The sequence below is a fragment of the Phascolarctos cinereus genome, unplaced genomic scaffold (genome assembly GCF_003287225.1).
Source record: "Phascolarctos cinereus isolate Bilbo 61053 unplaced genomic scaffold, phaCin_HiC Scaffold_4;HRSCAF=312, whole genome shotgun sequence".
NCBI lineage: Eukaryota > Metazoa > Chordata > Mammalia > Diprotodontia > Phascolarctidae > Phascolarctos > Phascolarctos cinereus.
In genome coordinates, this window is record NW_027555847.1 from 617,519,705 (window position 1) to 617,538,645 (window position 18,941).

Here is an 18,941-nt window from a genome sequence, read left to right on the forward strand (position 1 = left end):
GGTCATGCTAGATTGCCCCTGAGGTCCTTTTCAGCTCTAGCTCTATGATCCTATGATCTTACAGAGGTCATTCATAAAAAGATATGGTCAAGAATGCTACAGGACAAAAAGGTATGGTAGGTTGCCATTTACATGTGGGCTGTTTCTGCATTCATATATTCCTCGTACCTCATGCAGTTTCCTGCCCTCAAAAACCTTAAGATCTAGTGAAAAGAGCTAGACTCCACTCTCTGTCTGGCAATTGGCAACAGTCTCTTGCTATAATTCAAAGTTTCTTGGAGTATTTAATGGGACCACCCTGTGAGCCCCTTTAACTCAACATAGAAGAGCTGCTTAGATATACTGCAATAATTAACTCAACCTCTCCACGTGTATCACCTGGTGATGCTATGCCCCAGCAAGCATTGCAAATGTAACAAGTGTTTTCAAACAGAATCAGATGCAGGTAGCCATTGGGCTATTGATACATCTCCTGTCCCTGGAAGTGGTGCATCTCTCAAAGCAATCTCAAACGCATTAGCTTTTCTGACTGTTGCCTCACCCTGCTGACTTGTATACAGCCTGCAGTCCACTAAAACCCCAGCTCTTTTTTTTTTGTAAATAGTATTTATTTTTTCTGATTATATGTAAAGATAGTTTTCAACATTCATCTTTTTATAAGATTTTGAGTTCCACATTTTTCTCCCTCGCCTCCATCCCCAAGACAGCAAGCAATCTGACATAGGTTATGCATGTGCAATCAATTAAACATATTTCAACGTTAGTCATGTTGTGAAAGAAGAAACAGAACAAACAGAAAAAAACACAAAAACAAAAAGCAATGAAAATAGTATGTTTCAATCTGCATTCAGACTCCATAATTCTTTCTCTGGATGTGAATAGTGTTTTTAATCATGAGTCTTTTGGAATTTTCTTGGATCACTGCATTGCTGAGAAGAGCTAAGTCTATCATAGCTGATCATTACACAGTGTTGCCCCAACTCTTTTTCAGACAAACTGCTGTATAGTCACATAAACTGCATATTAAAATTGTGAAGTTGATTTTTGTTTTAAATTAAGGGTAAGACTTGTATTGCATTTAGAGTGTTAACCCTATTGTTGTTTTGTTTTGTAAAGTAAAAGTTATGAGAGAACGTGGACAAAAATTACATAAGACAAACAGGTCTAGATGGCTTATACTCTGCCTGTGTCACTGGAGAGAATCCCCATGTAAATGATATCACAGATATGTTTCAGTACTTGAGTAAGACTTTAAACTTAACCTTATTGAATTTGATCATATTATTTATATTAGGCCCTGTGCACCTAGTCTGTTAAGATCTGTGTGGATCTTGACTCTTCCACCCTGTATTAACTATTCCTACAAGCCCTCTGTCATCAGCAAATTTGATAAGGACACCATCAGTCTTTCATCCTTATGAAAATATTGGGAGTTGATACCCAAGAAATTACCCTTCATGAATTCAATTCACCTGATCAAGAAGAATCACAGCCTTTGGTACTGGCAGATTCAATTACTAAGACATCATCAGTGATATTTGAAAGGCTGGGTAAAAGGGGAGAAGTACCACAAGACTAGAGAAGGGCAAATGTTAGCCTGATTTTCATGAAGGCAATTAGAACAGCGTCTGCGAACAATAGGCCGGGGCTTGTCTTGGATTCCTGAGGAACTCTTAGAATAGATCATTAAAGACTTGGTCAGTGAGCATCTAGGGAGGGAACTTATGATGACTGAGAGCCAAAATGACTTCATTAAAGATAGATCATACAGGACTAGTGTTCCTTTTTTTGATAGGGTAATTAAAATTGATAATCAGTAGATTCCTGAAAATATAGTATACATGGATCCTAGTAAAATATTTGCTAAGATTGCTATATGGAAACACATAATGATGGCAGGAATACTGTTAAGTGGGTTGAGAACAGGTTGAATGGCCAGATTCAAAGAAGAATCAATAACGGTTCAATGTCAGCTTGGAAGGAAATTCTCCAATAGAGTGTTCCCCAGACCTGTGATTAGCCCTGTGATGTTTAGCATTTTTATCAATGACTTGGATAAAGGTATAGATGGCATGTTCACCACGTTTGAAGATGGTACAAAGCTTTGAGGCAGAGAGAACACACTAAAGGACAGAGGTGGGATCCAAAAAGGTGGATTAGCACATTGGGCTTCATTTAATAAGATGAGTTTCAAGAAGGACAAATGTAACACCACAATGGTGGGCTTAAAAAAATCAGCTTCACAAATCCAGAATAGGGATGACCCTTATCATGGTTAGCAATCTGTCTGACAAAGATCTGAGGTTTTGAGTGGACTATAAGTACAATAGGATGTGGCAGCCAAAAAAGGCGAATGCAATCTTAGGCTCCTTAAGGTTATAGATTCTTATGGGTATGGATCCTTCTGGATATGGAGCCTTCAGGAATGAAGATGTGCTAGTCTTTCCTTTTCTTATTTGAGTTGGACTAGCTGACCACTGCAATCATTTCCAACTCTAAAATTCTATCTTTCTGTGATTCTACATGAAATACACCCAAATCTTTTTTTTTTTTTGAGTATTCTTTAAGACATATGATGACTCTTATTTTAGGTGTTGACCTGAGTCTGAGAACCAGTGCTGTATAGAAACATGCTGCCTTCTCTCCATTTATTTTTTCCTCAAAAGTTTTGTTTTTTCAATCTAAGCATGGGAGTTAGCCTACTGGGTCATTCCATGAGGACAGAGACTAAGGTCTAATTCATATTTCTTCCAGAATGTGGCACATTGTTCTGTATAGAACCAGTACCTACCACATCTTTTTGATATGCAATTTTGACCCAGTTCAACTCTTATTTTACAGCTGAGACCCAGAAAGTTTAAATCAGAGGTATCAAATATGCAGACTGGGCTATATGCAACCCACAACACTCTCAAGACCAGGAGGAACCAGATTAAAATGTAATTGAGAAATATTTAACAAAATAAATAAAAAATTCAATTAAAACATAGATAACACAATTTAAAACTAAGTCAATATGCAACCTGTAGGTATCCTTGTATATGGATTAGTGGCCCTTGTTTCTACTTGAGTTTGACACCACTGAGTTAAATGATTGTAGCTGCCAAAAGTCACAAAGCTACTTAATGGAAAACCTGGGACAAGAACCCAGATCTTTTGACCAGAGGCATATCTAACAATTTTTGCATGTATGGCAGGAAGCAGCAAAGGGGCCAGGGACAGGCATGGTCTTAAAACCATTTCATCTTCTAACTGAAAGGGACTTTAGGGATATTCTGAGTGGCCCTGGATTTCACTGAGTAAGCTCTTTAGTATTCTGGGACTGGATGCAATTAGCACAATGGCATCTGCAAAAATATCGAAAGCTAAACTTCCTTAGTAAGGACAAAGATCATGAGTAGGATTACCCATGAGTAGGACCTCCATTTGGACTCAGCAGAAGACATAATCCATGTGAGTGGCAAGTGGAAAGAGCACTGAATTTGGAGTCAGATGACCTGGGTTCAGATCCCAGGTCTGCCATTTATTCCCTGTGTGACCTAGACAAGTGTTTCAATTCTCTGGACCTCAAGTTTCCTCATCCATAAGGGGGTTATATCTAGATGGTATTTAAGTTTGCTTCCCACTCTATGATTTCTGTCCAGAGTCTTCATTTTTTATATTCCCAAGGTCACAGAGCTGGTGAGGAAAAAAACTCGGACTAGAACCCAGGATTCCAATCTCTCAGCCCAGTGCCAAGATGTCACATGGAATTAAGTTAAGAATGAGCAAAAGCAACATCAGTAGGCAAATATATCATGACTGGTGGTTAAAGTAAACAAATTATGTGTTCTCTCATGAAGAGTCTCTCAGCAATGACACATCTACAGACTATTTTAAAGGACACAAGTTCATTTCCTTAAACACAAACAAGATACATGTAACTGCTAGAATAAGCCCGCACACTCACAAGTCGGCATCTGAGATCTCAGGGCCTAATAGAAGGCAAAACCAGGGCCTACATTCCCTGAAACATTTCTTTTGACCAGGACTATTATCTTACAGTTTTGAGATAGAATACAATAAACAGTTGTCACTTTAAAACAAACAGTCTGGACAATGTATGATCTCTGTGGAAAACTGAGAAAGTAAACAATCCAGGGTATCCCAGTTTCTTGTTTCTTTGAGTCCCTTGGGAATACAAGCTCCAAATACTTCATTTTCTTCCCGAAAGCAGGAGGTTTTATTTTTAAAATAAAGCTGTTTGTTTGGAACATCTGAGCACTGCTTCTTGACGGACCACAGAGATGAATGGCTTGGGAGCCGGACTGGGAAGGCATACACTCACCCTCCTCTTGCTGTTCCTTTTCCAAATTCAGATCCTCTGTCTCAACGTTGACAGCCGCCCTCCTCCTGACGTCTGCTCCACACACACGGTTTTACCTGGACCAAAAGGTGAGGATGGCAAAAGAAAAAAAAAATCAGTAAATCCAAAAAGATACCCGAGCCCCTCCTCCTTTTCCCCAAACTCATCTAATGCCTTTCTTTCCTGTCTTTCCTTATGACTCTACTTCCCTTCTGCTTTGGGAAACCATAGTTGGAGTATCTGCCTTTATGCAGGTCATTTAGTGATAGGTAGGCCATATAACTCCTCCACGTACCTCAGTAGAAGCTAAGGCAGGAAGAAAGTTGAATTTCCTTAGTAAGGACAAAGATGCCATTTTTCTTCTGATTACCCCATCTCGCATCTCCACCTCCATCTCTTCTTTCTGAGGGTTCTGGAGTGGGCAGTGCAGAGGGGGAACAATGGGGCATCTCCTCTCCAGGGGCTGCTCCACTCCCATCCCTTCATCTAACGCTGAACAAAGGAATTATGTGGAAGCCTATTAAACTGGACATTAAATCTTTCAGATGTTCCATAGGCCATTGAATAAGGGCACAAGAGCTTCTGGGCACTAATTAATTTGTGGATTGGGTGGGTGTTTGTTGTTGTAGTGATTGTTATTTGTTTATTTTTGTTTCTTGGCTGGAAGGTTGTACAGGAATGAGTGTATATAATTCCGTTTTTTGAAGACCATTTAGAGAACTAAGTTCCTAAATCAAAGATGGAGCAAACTCCCCCACCCCCAACCCAGTTTCCAATAGAAACAAGGTACAGCTGTGCCTTGAGCAACCAGTTGACAAGAGAGTGTTTTCCCAGTACAGGCTTTTATTCTTTTGTTCTAGAAGTGGTCACTGCAGTGCAGAGCCAAGCTCCCTGCTTAAGAATTCATGCTGTTTTCCTTGGCTCTATAGGGTGGAAGAAATTGCAGCTGTTTTAAATTTTAAATGGGGAAAAGAGGATTTTTTTTTATCAGAAATGCATCTCCTCATGCTTGTCAGATATTTAAATGTGTGTTGCTTAAACTGCAGTTTTTTTTTTAATCAGTGAATTAATTTCCTCCTCAGTTTGCAATCCAAGTTTTAACCTTTGATACCATAGAATAAATGCATGGAGTCACAATGAGACCTTGGGGCTGCTGAGGAGTTTGTTTGGTGAATAAATGAATAATAGGAGGGTAAATGTTCACAAAAGAAAGTTTGGACTAGAAATAAAAGATTCATCTGAAACTCTTGCTGGGCTGCCTGTAGGCACTGTGGAACTATATTGTAGATGGAGGCTCATTTCCCCCAGGTTTGCAAGTGAGCCTGACTCAGCTTACATAGAAGGAGCACAAATGGGCTCTCATTGCACAGAAAAATAATGGTGGGACAGGACCTTTGAAATGGGAGGAAGAGGGGAAAATAAAGGACTTTAGTCTGACTGAAGGTTTTTATTTTATAGTTTTTTTTATTTTGTGGGGAAGGAAGGAAGCAGACAGATCTGTGATTTCTTTCAAGCATTTACGGAACTCTGTATGTGGAAGAACCCTCCACCAATGATATGTGACTTATTCCTCTTTACTCATTTAAAATTTAAAATAGAGCTGCCTAGAGAAAGATGCTAAGTGGCTTTTATTATAGTAACACAGTCCGGATTTGCTAGATGTGGGATTTAGACCCAGGTCTCTTGGGTTTTTTTTAACTTTATGGAATAAAACAAGTATTTTCATAACAGTATAATTAAAAAAGATGATTGCACATGAAACTACAAATCTATTATGTGCAACTAGCTATTTATTTTAAATACATAATAAAGTTATCATGTATTTTTTTAAATTTTCCTTTCCCCCAGATAGTTAGCATTAGACACAAATAGGTGTGTGTGTGTGTGTGTGTGTGTGTGTGTGTGTATATATATATATATGTGTGTGTGTGTGTGTGTGTGTATATGTGTGTGTGTGTGTATATATACACACACACACACATATATGTATGTGTATGTATGTATATGTAAAATTATTCTGTACATACTTCTACTTATTAGATCTTTTCTGTATACAGATAGGGTCTTTCTTCATATGTCCTTTATTTTTGTGCTCAAAATGACTTATTCACTTCTAAGATTCGTCTTCAATTCCCTTTACCTCCTGCCTTGCAAAGTAAAAATACCTTGTAAATGACATCTTGCTTTTTTGTCCCTTGGCACATTCATACCCACTATGGTATTTTAAGCTCACAAGATAAGTAGGACATGTATACCCATTTTCAGATGGAGAAACTGAGGCTTAGGGGATTTAAATGTTAGTAACTCATTTTTCACTCATAACCTCCTCACCTCACTCTTACCCCCCATTAGAATAAGCTTCTTAAGGATAAGAACTGTTTTTGCCTTTCTTTGTTTCCCCAGTGATTAACACAATGCCTGGACCATAGAAAGCTGACTGATGATTGATTAAATCATTGGCAGACCAGTAAATAAAACTCAGGTTTCCCTGTGCCTAGCCTTGTCTGCTTTTCCAGGTCAAAACATGTGAATTCTTATTGTTTTAACAAAAATTAGCTTTAAAAAAAACTGCCTTGAAATTGCTTCAGTAAGATGCTAACATATTTTTGTGACAAATACATCCTTAACACCAAATTCTGCTGCTGTCATAGGTCATTGTGGTCTTAGACTAGAGTGTGTTGATAGATATTTAACAACCAGCTCTCTGAAAAGACATGCTTTTGTGTTATGTGTATGTAAAAGACATTTATTTGTTCGGCAACATTTAAATTGTTTTGGAGGGCTTCTAATTCATACTCTAATTGAATTACTAAATATTTTTGCCTACTTTTCTAAACACCAATAATGATATCCTATTTCCTACCTCTAATTTTCAACATTTCAATTCTATAGCTGTTTGATAAGTAACTTAAATATCTTCTACATACACAAACATTATACACATTTAGTATGTTACTTTTGACAAGCTTCTAAATTTAATCTGAATTATTAACATTTTCTCCACCACTTTCTTAGATCTAGATAATCAACAAAACCATAAATCAATCCCTGATTTGCAGCACTGGCTCATTTCTGAGGTGTAAATTTAACAATAGGCTCTCAAAGGCCTGTATGAGCCTGCTATAGCATAGCGCTTTGGCCCATTTACTTCACTTCTCAGGCAAGAATAAGGCACTGGCTGTGCCCTCTATAGTCTCACTACTTTTTCAGAAGAGAAAAGTGTAGATGGAAGGGAGGATTGAGGAGTAGAGAGAGAGAATACTTTTTCACTGTTTTATTCTATCTAGTTCCCCCTTAGCTTGTGGCCCCGTCAGAATCCTGTGCTTAACTGAAAAGGAAGAGGGAGAAGCCCTGGGGATTATGGACACCAGAGACTCGCAGTTGAAGGAATGATTCTTTGCTCTGGGACTCCAGGCATTCCTGCAGAGAAATGAGCATCAGCAAAGTTTAGGAAGCATATCTCTCCCTACGAAGATTTAGTGACTTGATTTTAGTTCGTGTGTTTTCCTTGTGTTGGGGGTAGTCAATGATTCTTACTTTGGAAGGGAATAGAAGGTCCATTTTCACTCCCTGAGCTAATTAGCAATAAGGTATGTGTGACTTTAGAAAGATTTCTCCAGTAAATATTGGCATCTGAAAATATAGTCCATGGGCTTGGGAATACATGGAGAATATATGCTGCTGTTTGCAAGTCCTTTGTGTGCTCATGGTGAAGGTGCAGATGACCCAGCTTCAAATCTGACCTCGGCTACTTACAACTTTGCATGGGTCACTTAATCTTCCTGGGACTTCATCTGTAGAAAGGAGTGTTGGTGGAAAGTCCTGGACTGCATGGCTTCTAAGGTTTCTTCCAGCTCTGGAGCTATGATTCTGACATAGCACAGTGCCTGGCACATAGTAGGCACTTAATAAAAGTTTCTTGATTGCTGAGCTAATGCTATGTGTGCCAAGGGAATCAGACCCTGAAACTTTCTTTTGTCCTACTCTCCTTCATTCACCTATCCAAAGAATAGTGCTGAAGTCATTTTATTATTTTTAAAGTAAAAGGAAGTATTGAAATAACAGTCAATTCTAAAATTCAAAAGCCTTAGAGATTGTACTCTGGGCTTTGGGGAGGCAATTTATTTGAGGGAAATAGACATCCCTCAGAAGCCTACATCAGCATCCTTGTACTCTCTCCTATCCAGAACCAGAGGCCTGCTTAGGCCAGGCGATGAACCTCAGAGAACAGGACAATGGCCAATGACAGAGATTTCCTCAGAAGTGAGCCTTCATTCTGTGCCCAGACTCTAATCATGCCTCATGCCAGAGGATAGCACTTTATTAAAGGATAGAGTCGTGAGCTTGTCAAGAGAAAGGGGGGGGGGTGTTATTAACATCCAGCAGTATAGAGTATTGGCAAGAAGGACATAGGCAGGCATGGTAGTGTGTCTGTAATCTCTATTACCAGGGAGACCAAGGATGGTGAGTTATGAGATTCAGTGAGCTAAACCAACAGGGTGTCCGTATTGTAGGGTACCAACATGGTAAGTACCTAGGAGAGCCACTAGGCTGCCTAAGAAGGGGAGAACCAGCCCACATTGAAGACAGGCTAGCTCAAAAGTCCTATAATAATCAGTAATGGGACCAGGGCTAGGATTAGGCTTAGGAGAATTAGAGAGATGCAGTTAGATGAGGGAGTAGGAGTAAGAGGAGAAAGAAGAAAAGGGAAAGGAAGAGGAAGAGTAGCTTTCAATTCCATGAAGAAGAAGAAGAAGGAGAAGAAGAAGAAGAAGAAGAAGAAGAAGAAGAAGAAGAAGAAGAAGAAGAAGAAGAAGAAGAAGAAGAAGAAGAAGAGTCAAAAGGATTGGGCTCATTTTTGGTTCTGCTGCTAAGTAGGTGTATGACATTGGGCAAGTCATTTCATTTCTCTGGACCTTCATTCATTCCATCTATAAATTGAAAAGATTGGATTAGATGATTTATGAAATTGTATTCAGTTTTCAAATCCTACTATTCACAGAATCACAAAATTTGAGAACTAGAAGGGACCACAGTAACCTTTTAGTCCAACTCATACACAAAAGGAATCTCTACTATAACACACCCAACAGTGTTCAGGATCTGCCTGAAGGCCTTCAAAAAGTCAGAAATCACCACCTCTAGGAGACAGCCCAAGATTCTAATTGGATTGTTCATTTTTGACTTTCCCAGTTTTGAGCTTGGCTTTTGATTGCAGAATCTAAGCCTTTGCAAACTTTAATTTGCTTGGAGGGCTTTTAATCCATACTCTAACTGAATGACTGAATATTTTTACCTTCTTTTCTAAACATCAATAATGGTATCCTCTTTACCACTTCCTAGTTCTAATTTTCAATATTATAATTCTATAGCTGTCTGATAAGCAACCTAAATGTCTTTTAGTTTTAAGCAACTGCTTAATACAGTTTTTCCTGAGATTAAAAATAACTCCCTCTCACTATATATTGCTAATTGTCTCATTGCCACATTTATCAGTAGCTTTCAATATTGGTTTTACCACATACTGTGCAACCCTGAGCAAGTCATTTAACTGAGAAAACAACATTAGGATCATAGATTTAAGAGATAAAAGGGATCTTCAGAGTCATCTAGTCCAAGCCTCTCATTTTACAGATGGGGGAACTGAGGCTTAGTGAGGTTACACGATTTGCCAAACATCACCCAGATAGTAAATAGCAGAACTAGATATTTGAATTCGAGTCTTATGAAGTCAGATGCAGTACTTTTCTTCTGGGCCTCATTTCCCCCTGGCTTTAAAATGGAGATAAAAATACTTGTACCACCTATTTCACAGGGTTGTTGTAAGGAAAATATATTGTAGGTCAATATGGATCATAATTATATCCCCATTTTGAGAAACATTCAGGTAAATGAAATGTTACTGAATTGATTTTTTTTCTCCTCTGGTATTGTAGTGTGGGAAGAAGACAAAGGCACTTGGGGACATTTTTTAAGGGGTTGGGAAAAGCTGTCATAAAATCACTTAATGATAGGGTTAGAGATGGAAAAAAACTTAGGAGGTCATATAGTCCAAACCCCATATATAGATGAGAAAACACCAAGAGATTAAGTAACTGGCTCAGATGGAAAGTGGCAGAGATGGGATTTGAACCTCAGTCCTCTGATTCAAGCTGCAATCTTCATCCCATTATACCATCCATTATTCATAATTCAGAAAACATTCTTACCCTATACTTTCTAAGGCCCCCGAAGAGTACACTCATTAAAAGCTTTAGTCTGTGCCCTTAGGATTTTCACATTTGAATTCTCTATCACTTTATCTTTGTCTCATTGTGTGAGCCAAAGTCTGAATCTACTTACTTAACTCCTTGCTTAGTGAGAAAAATGAAGCCTTTTTCCCTGGGTGTTTATCTGTTAACAATTGATGTGTAAGTCTGACCTCTAGTGGTCATAGTTGAAAACACACAGCTGCTTTAAATACAAACAAACAAACAAACAAAACCAGGCAAGGTAATATGTACAGTTTCCCTTCCACATTGCGATTTTCTCCATCATAGTTTAGATGTATTGTGTGCCAGCATAAGAAATTAAATGGGAATTTTGGGGGGAATTTTGCAGAAGCAACAGACAATACACAAAGACCAGCAGAGGACCCAGAGCCTGTGACCAAATACTTAACCCAAATTTTAAAATAAAGTACTGTAAACACCTCATAAAATAAAAAGAAAAAAAAATCAGACTCCATCTCTGGCACAAAGGAAGGGCCAAAAAAATTTGCTCTGATTTTCCAGATCGTGAATGAGGGCACTGGGCCCCTAACCCCTACAATGTGGAAGGGAAGACTGTGGAGCTACCTAGTTCAAATTAGGTTTCAAACTAAAAATACCCAGGAATTATTAGAAATAATGGCACTGTATTGTGCTCCATGTTCTCCTTTTGTTGTTGGAGTTACAGCATGAAGCTGCTCTTGAGTAACACAAGTGGATGGTCCAGAGAATCTTCACTCTCTGTGCCTCTGCTTCTATCTCTGTCTTTATCTCCTTGTGTCTCTGTGTCTGTCTCTCTTCATCTGTCTCTGCACCTATGTCTGTTTTCTCCCTCCTCCTCTTCCTCCTCCTCCTCCTCCTCCTCCTCCTCTCTTTGTCCAGAGAAGTTTTACCCTGCTCTATTTTTGTGACCTGGGCCCCTTGGCTCCTCCTTAGTGATCTGTTTACCCTCTACCTCCAGGGCCTAACCTTATTGATTCTGGACTTAGTGTAGATACTCCATTTGGTCTAATTTTATCAGCAAAGCACAGAGCACATAAAACTTCAGTGCTGGTCATTGTTCTAAATGTTGATGTGTCCTAAGAGTTGTATACCTTGCCTCCTTTTTCAACTTTTCTCCTTGTGTTTAGCTTGTTTAAAAATTAATAGCATAATATAGTAAAGGGGTGTGTGTGTGTGTGTGTGGGGAAGAATCCGGATTTGTATCCCAAGATCTGTGTTCAAGTCTTATCACCTTGGCTGTAATCATTTAAGGAGTCTCATCCTCAGTATCCTTATCTGAAAAATGGGAATAATGATGCTGGATCTCTGGCTTACATAACAAATAGCAATAATAACTCGTGTGCAATTGTGAGTTATTATTACCCACCACAATTGGTTGAGGTGAGGATCAAAGAAATTGGATGGCCTTTTACCTTTCTCATCCTTCTCTCTCTTATTTCTGTGCTCTTGCTCATTCCCTTGAATGTATTTAGAATGGTCTCCAGTCCCACCCCACCCCCATCTCTGTCTATTAAAGTCTCTTCCCTTCTTCAAGGTTTAACTCAGGTACCTTTTCCCTGAAACTTTTCCAAAAGTCCTCACTTTCCTAGGCTTCTCATGCTTGGCCCTGGTCATAGAATATCTGGACAATTGTGTGTGGTCCTAGGTACTGCATTTTAGGAAGGCCATAGGCATGTTGGAGTGTGTGCAGAGATGGAGAAGTGGTAAAATGGCTCAGGACCATTTTCATATGAGAACTAATCAGAGGAACTGTGGAAGGACAGCTTTTTTGTTTTATTTTTAGTTAGGGGAGAGATTGGTTCATAGAAGCACAAAAGAAGAGCTGACAGGGACTCTTAGAGATTACCTATCTCATTCAACTCCCTCATTTTACAGATAATGAAGCTAAGCCCTAGAGAAGTCAAATGACCTGTCCAAACTCACACAGATAATAAATATTTGGTGGAGAATGTAAACTCAAGTTTTATTACTCCAGATCCACTTTCCACTCACTCTTCCACATTATTATTTATAAGCCTGTGAAGGACTGCGTATGGAACAAGGATCACATTTGTTCTTACAGATTACGACTGTAGTATTTCAATTGTAGAGATGCAACTCTTTTTTTAAAAATTTTATTTTTAGGCAATTGGGGTTAAGTGACTTGCCCAGGGTCACACAGTTAGTAAGTGTCAAATGTTTGGTCTGAGGCTGGATTTGAACTCAGGTCCTCCTGACTTCAGGGCTGGTGTTCTATCCACTGCACCACCTAGCTGCTCCCTGAGATGAAACTCTTGGTTTAATTTAAGGGTAATCCTTGTTTTGGGGCAGCTAGGTGCGGATAGTACACTGGACCTGAAATCAGGGAGACTCATCTTCCTGAATGTAAATCTGGCCTCAGACGCTAGCTGTGTGATCCTGGGCAAGTCACTTAACCCTGTTTACCTGATCTGTAAAATGAATTGGAGAAGAAAATGCTAAAACCATTCCAATATCTGTGCCAAGAAAATTCCAGAGAGGGTCACAAAGAGTCAGACACAATTAAAATGACTGAACAGCAATGAATCCTTGTATTAGAAGTTCCCACCAGACATGAAGGACCTCAGTAAACTTTCAAAAACCTCTATTTTCTATAACTCATTGCTCCTACCTTAGTAAAAGTTGAAAAACCCAATGCCTAACATTCCCCTAAGGGTAATCATTAGTTCCCCTTACAAGCACTCAGACCCACAGGCTCAAAACATAAAAGTTGTATTTGTTCATTAAAGAACACAGGAAAGACTCATATCTTGGGCCTCAGAGAGTGAAGAGACAGTGTTAAGACAAACAGACCCAAGAGATAGTAGCCTTACATTCATTAGAGACCTGCACCACCTCAATGATATGAAGTACTGCCCTAAGTGGAGCCCTGGCAAAGGAGAGACTGGAGTTTACTCCACTATCTTGGCAGTGACTCTGAGGCTATTTGTACCATGTTGGTATTTCAATCAGAGCTCTGCTTTACCCATGGCCCTTCCTAGGTCTGTTGTGAGGCTCTAATGAGAAAATGGATACTTTGTACACCTTATAGACTATAATAGATTGTTATTATTGTGGTTAGCCTAGTGTCATCAGGTATCTGGTCTGGTGAGCACTTCCTTCTCTGAGCCTTCTGCTATACTTCTGCTGGGCCTAAGCAATATTTATAGAACAATGCAGGGGAGCACTAGTAAATGGACTATTAGTGGGAAATATAAAACAATTTTACTATGTTGCTGTGATGCTAAATCCAAGGGTTGGGACAATGGAGTTCACTGTTTCTGCCTTAACATATCAAGTCCTGTAACTTTGTGTATCAAGATATAAATTTTGGTACAGCTCATGATTCATACTGCTCTTGACAGTTAATACAAGTGAATATAATACAGCCTTGTCACCACTTCTATGAAAATGCTGGATCTCTATGTTTCTTTCTCTCTATATATATACTCCTTGGGAATTTTCATCAGCAGCATTCAATTCAACAGACATTTATTACATGCTTACAATGTGCATTGCGCTGTGCTGGCTATGAATGAATGAAAAACATGGATTAAGCACTCACTGTGGCTGAACACTGTGCTAAGAAGACTTAGCTCTCTGCATTCTGATAGAGTTACCAGCAAGCAATCAGTAGCCTAATTTATATCACATTGACTAAGTGAAAAGAATTTCACTGTCGAATAAAACAGAAAGTTTGAATGGGATTAACATGAAAAGACTGAAAAGGTAGGTGGGAGCCATACTATAGAGGGCTTTGAATGACCTGAGAATTTTTTGTATCAGCCTGGCAGGGGGATGGAAGAGAATAAGCATTCATATAGCACCAACAAATGCTAGGCATTGTGCTAAATACTTTGCAAATACTATCTTATTTAGTCTTTACTACAACCCTTTGAGGTAGGTGCTGTCACCATCTCCAACTGATGGTTGAGGAAACTGGAGCAAATAAAAGTTAGAACGTTTGCCAGGGTCATACAGCTAGTAAGTATCTGAGGGCAGATTTGAACTTAGGTCTCACTTATTCCAGACTCAGCACTTTATTCACTGCGCTGCCTAGCTGCCTCTATCCTAAAGGGATACCATTGATTTTTGAGCAGTGAAGTGATATGTTCAGATCTTGTATTTTGGGCATATCAGTTTGGAAACTGTTGAAGACAGCTCTATGAGAAAAGAAAATAAATATAATAGACCGATGATAAGGTAGCTGCAATGATGAGGCAAGAGGTGATAAAGGTAGAGGTTTAACAAGTGATTGGAGAAAAGGGGATGAATATGAGAGATGTTGAATGCCTGTGTACCTGACCATTGGAAAGTGGGATGGGAAGTAGTGAAGCAGGAAGTTAAGGATGACTTCAAGGTTGCAAACCTGGATGACTAGGAGAATGGTGGTACCTTCAACAAAATTATCCAAGGTTGGAGGAAGGATGGGTTGGGAGATAAGAATGGAAAAATGCAATGTGTTATATTTTGCACATGTTGAGCTTGAGGAATCTCCATGACATCCAGCTGGAACATCTAGCAGGCAGCTGGTGCATCAGCTGACTTTTCATAGATGGAATAATGCGGACTTCTGTAGAGTACTTTCTGCACAACTGCACTGAGATACACATCAATATATTTTAAATTTGTTTAATAAAGGAATTCCTACTTAATGCTACCACATTTAAATACCTTAAAGTATTTGCAAAATGAACAGAAAGTTCCTACCAATTGCCTCTTACAATAAGGTTTTCTTCTAAGTCACAAAACAGCAATTACCACAAAATGATAAAACAAATATAGTTTGTCTCTTTAAAATTCAATTTCCCATATGCAGTGAAATGAAAAAGGAATACAGGCAGTTCCCAATTTAAAAATAGATTGCATTCCAAGGGGTCATACTAAGTTGGTTGTCTTGAACTCTGGATGCATTTTCCCACAGAAATAATCACCAACATTTGGGATGAACAATATGAGAAGAAAAATTATTCTTCATTACCCTCCCCCCCCCACACAAAACATTTCCACAAAAAGACTTGCAAGACAGGGATGCCCCCAGGGAAATACTTCTTTGTTCTAAACTTTGCCACTTTTATCCTACCTATATATAGGACCACAGAAAGTTCATTTGGAGAAACACCTTGACTTCTTTCCTTCCTCCTCCTCCTTAGTCCCCTGGGTATGTGACACTGCAGAGGGAGGAAAAAAGAAATTAATCAAAAATATCTCCAAAGAAGTCCTTTCCAAGTCAGACCCACTGATTCCACTCACACAGTATGAAATAGTGAATGATTTAAAAATGGGTAGACAGGCATAAAGTGGGATGGTTTGACATAATCCAAACCACCAGCACTACACAGAGCCATAAGAAGGAGTTCTGGCACCTGGAGAGATGTTAGTCAGGAGAAAAGGGACATACAAAGGAGAGTCCATTCTTGTCAGGGCCATGTGGGTATGTGGTGGAGGTTCTACCAAGAGGAAGTGATCATAGGATTGTAAACTGAGAATTGGAAGGGATTTCAGAGGCATTAGAGTCCAATCTCTCAATTTATAAATGAAGAAATTAAAACCCAGGGCTGTTAAATGCCCCCAAATTATACAGATGGTATGCTTAAAGTGAGGGTTGAATTCAGGTTCTCTGACTCTAAAGCCAGAGCTCTTCCCACTATGTAACATGATCTTCTCGGGAAAGGCAGAATAATGTAATAGATGTTGTGCTCAACTTGGAGTCAAGAAAACTTGTTTTCAAATCTGACCTCAGACATGTACTAGCTATGGCACTTGGGGCAAATCACTTTACTCAGTTTCTTCATGCATACAATGACAAGGTTGGACTTGATGGCCTCCAAGATTTCTTTTAGCTCTAAATCCATGATCCTATTGACTTCACCCTATACATAGCTCTGCCATTATCTGATTTTAAAATAAGCAATAAATTTCTCAGACTTTTTTTTTAATTAAAATATAACTTAAAAAAGAGATAGGGGAGAGTGAAAGGAAAGGGACAACAAGGCTGTTTTTCCATAGCTTGATTTCTTTCTGGAGGGGTTTCCTTATGTTCCTGAAACTTAGGTTGCTCACTAAATTAACACTGCCATCTCTGTCTTGCTCTGGAACCCTCCGCTTAGGGGGAAGCATGGTTTGTTATCCATCTTTCATTCTTAATAAAAAAATGTTTATAAAATTCTGCTTCTGGAAAATCTCTGTCTCTGTGAGAATAGAAACCCAACCTGATGGCTCTGGTACATTCTGCCAAAAATATGACACTACTTCCCACTTCTCACAGAATGTTCCAGCCCATAAACATTCTTTCTGTTCTATGTACCACATGCTTGGTCTGCAGTGTTCTACTGTTGTGAAAAGTTCTTGAAATTTTCTTTTTATATTGGTTTTTCTGACTTTTTATAGAGATGAGAGAATGCTAAATGCACATAATATTTTTTTCTAACATTCCTATGCTCAAGCTCAGTGATACCTGGATGATTTAACTGATGTTGCATGATTTTTTTTATTTGATACCTAAAATATCACATTAGAAGAAATTTAAAAGCTCAGTCCAAGGGAAGAAAAAGATTCTAGGTCCTTGTTATGTCTCAAAGATAACTGTACCTGTAAAAAATGGTTATTGCAATTAAGGGCTGGGTCAGATGGGCTGCCGTCTACTCTGGCATGACTATTATCTCTAGAACATAGCTGTAGGCAGTCAAATGGGCCCATTAGCATCCAGAGACCTATTCTTCTGATGCTTTGATAAGGTCAAGTATGTTGTTTCTTATACTCTAGGAATGTCTGAGTGCTGCTAATTGCATTTTTAAAGACAAACAGGAAGTGTGCAGGAGATGATGATACTTTGGATATTCAACAATGTCAAGAACAAGACTTTTAGGACTGCCTCAGGGCAAATTCATGCATATTAAGAGACTTTCAAGGATGAAAATTATCCTGGGGATCTGCTTTTCTGGCATCCCATGGCCTGCCAGGGAGCAAAGTAATAGCACCCTAATCAAGGAAACCACCATGATGGTCCTAAGATCCTAGATATAAAACTGGTGGGGTGTTTTAAGAACATTTGATCCAACCTTTCAGTTTACAGACGATAAAACTGAAGTTCAGAGAAATTACATGACTTGCCTATGGTAACACAGCTAGTTAATGTCAGAGGTGGGATTCAAACACAGGGCTTCATGAATCCAGGTCCAGTGCTCTATCCATCATGCCATTTCCTTTAGCAGTGAGTGGGAGGTTGGCACACAAACATGGCACCAATGTGGCGTTTAACACCAAACCAAAATAAAAGGTCATTATTAGGTGGAAGTGTTCAAACTTCTAAATGGTTGGACACCTCAATGTGCTTCTTGAGCAGCTCCATCAATTTCAGACCAAAACTGAAGAGCATCAGCAACATGGTGGGCACATACCCCGTTAGCAATGGAGGGTTCTTTGTGGTAGCAGCAACAGAGGTTTTCTAGGTCTATTCTATGTAGAACAGGCTAAGAAGGTAGCTTTTTTGGTGAGCTGAAGCAGACTATCTGTAAGTAGAGCAAATAGAGGGGAAATAGCTTAAGGATACACTGGAACACAATTGCATTTGATGTCTATCTGATACAAATATTTTGTTTTCGAAAGTACTCATGCTGTAAGATTTTAAAAGAATCTGGAATATCTCTCCAGCCTGAAGTCTTGGCTCTGCCACTTACTGACTGATTATGTGACTTTGAACAATTTATTTAACCTCTTTGGCCCTGTTTCCTTAACTCACCTATATAACGGGGGTCTGGCCATGGCTAGTGCTGTCAGTGCATTTTGAAGACATCAGTTCTGGCAATGTAGCCAAAGTAAAAGGAATCCACCTAATGATGTAGTAGGCCAATTTAGAGTGTCTACCCCATTCTCTAGTTCTCTAGGATCCCAGAAGTGGATCAGCTACATCTTCTGTATATATGAAACCATCTCAAGTGATGTGGACCTTCCTTAAGCTGGGGTTCTTCCCCCCTCCTACTTACTAGTATTTTATTTATTGCAATTACATGTAAAGACAGTTTTCAACATTCATTTTTATAAGATTTTGAGTTCCAATTTTTTTCTCCTTCCCTCTCCTTCTTCCTCCCCAAGATAGTAAAGAATGATATAGGGTACACATGTACAATCATGTTAAACATATTTCCACGTTAGTCATGTTGTAAAGAAGAATCAGAACAAAAGGGAAAAACCATGAGAAAGGAAAGAAAAAATAAAAAAATGAAAATAGTATGCTTCAATCTGTATTCAGACTCCATAGTTCTTTCTCTGGATGTGGATTCCATTTTCCATCATGAATCTTTTGGAATTGCCTTGGATCATTATATTGCTGTGAGGAACTAAACCTA

The 18,941-nt window shown here is 39.0% G+C and overlaps 1 protein-coding gene across 2 annotated transcripts in view; it reads left to right on the plus strand.

Annotated features, from left to right (window-relative positions):
• Positions 1-3,976: 3,976 nt before the first annotated feature.
• COLEC10 (collectin subfamily member 10) overlaps positions 3,977-18,941 on the plus strand; it is a 53,392-nt gene continuing 38,427 nt past the window's right edge. Inside the window, exon 1 of one of the 2 annotated variants that reach the window (XM_020975541.2) lies at positions 3,977-4,434. In XM_020975541.2, coding sequence (XP_020831200.1) covers positions 4,287-4,434 — 148 coding nt within the window. In that variant the 5' untranslated portion in view covers positions 3,977-4,286. The remainder of the gene's footprint in view (positions 4,435-18,941) is intronic. The other variant, XM_020975543.2, reaches the window with a different exon arrangement.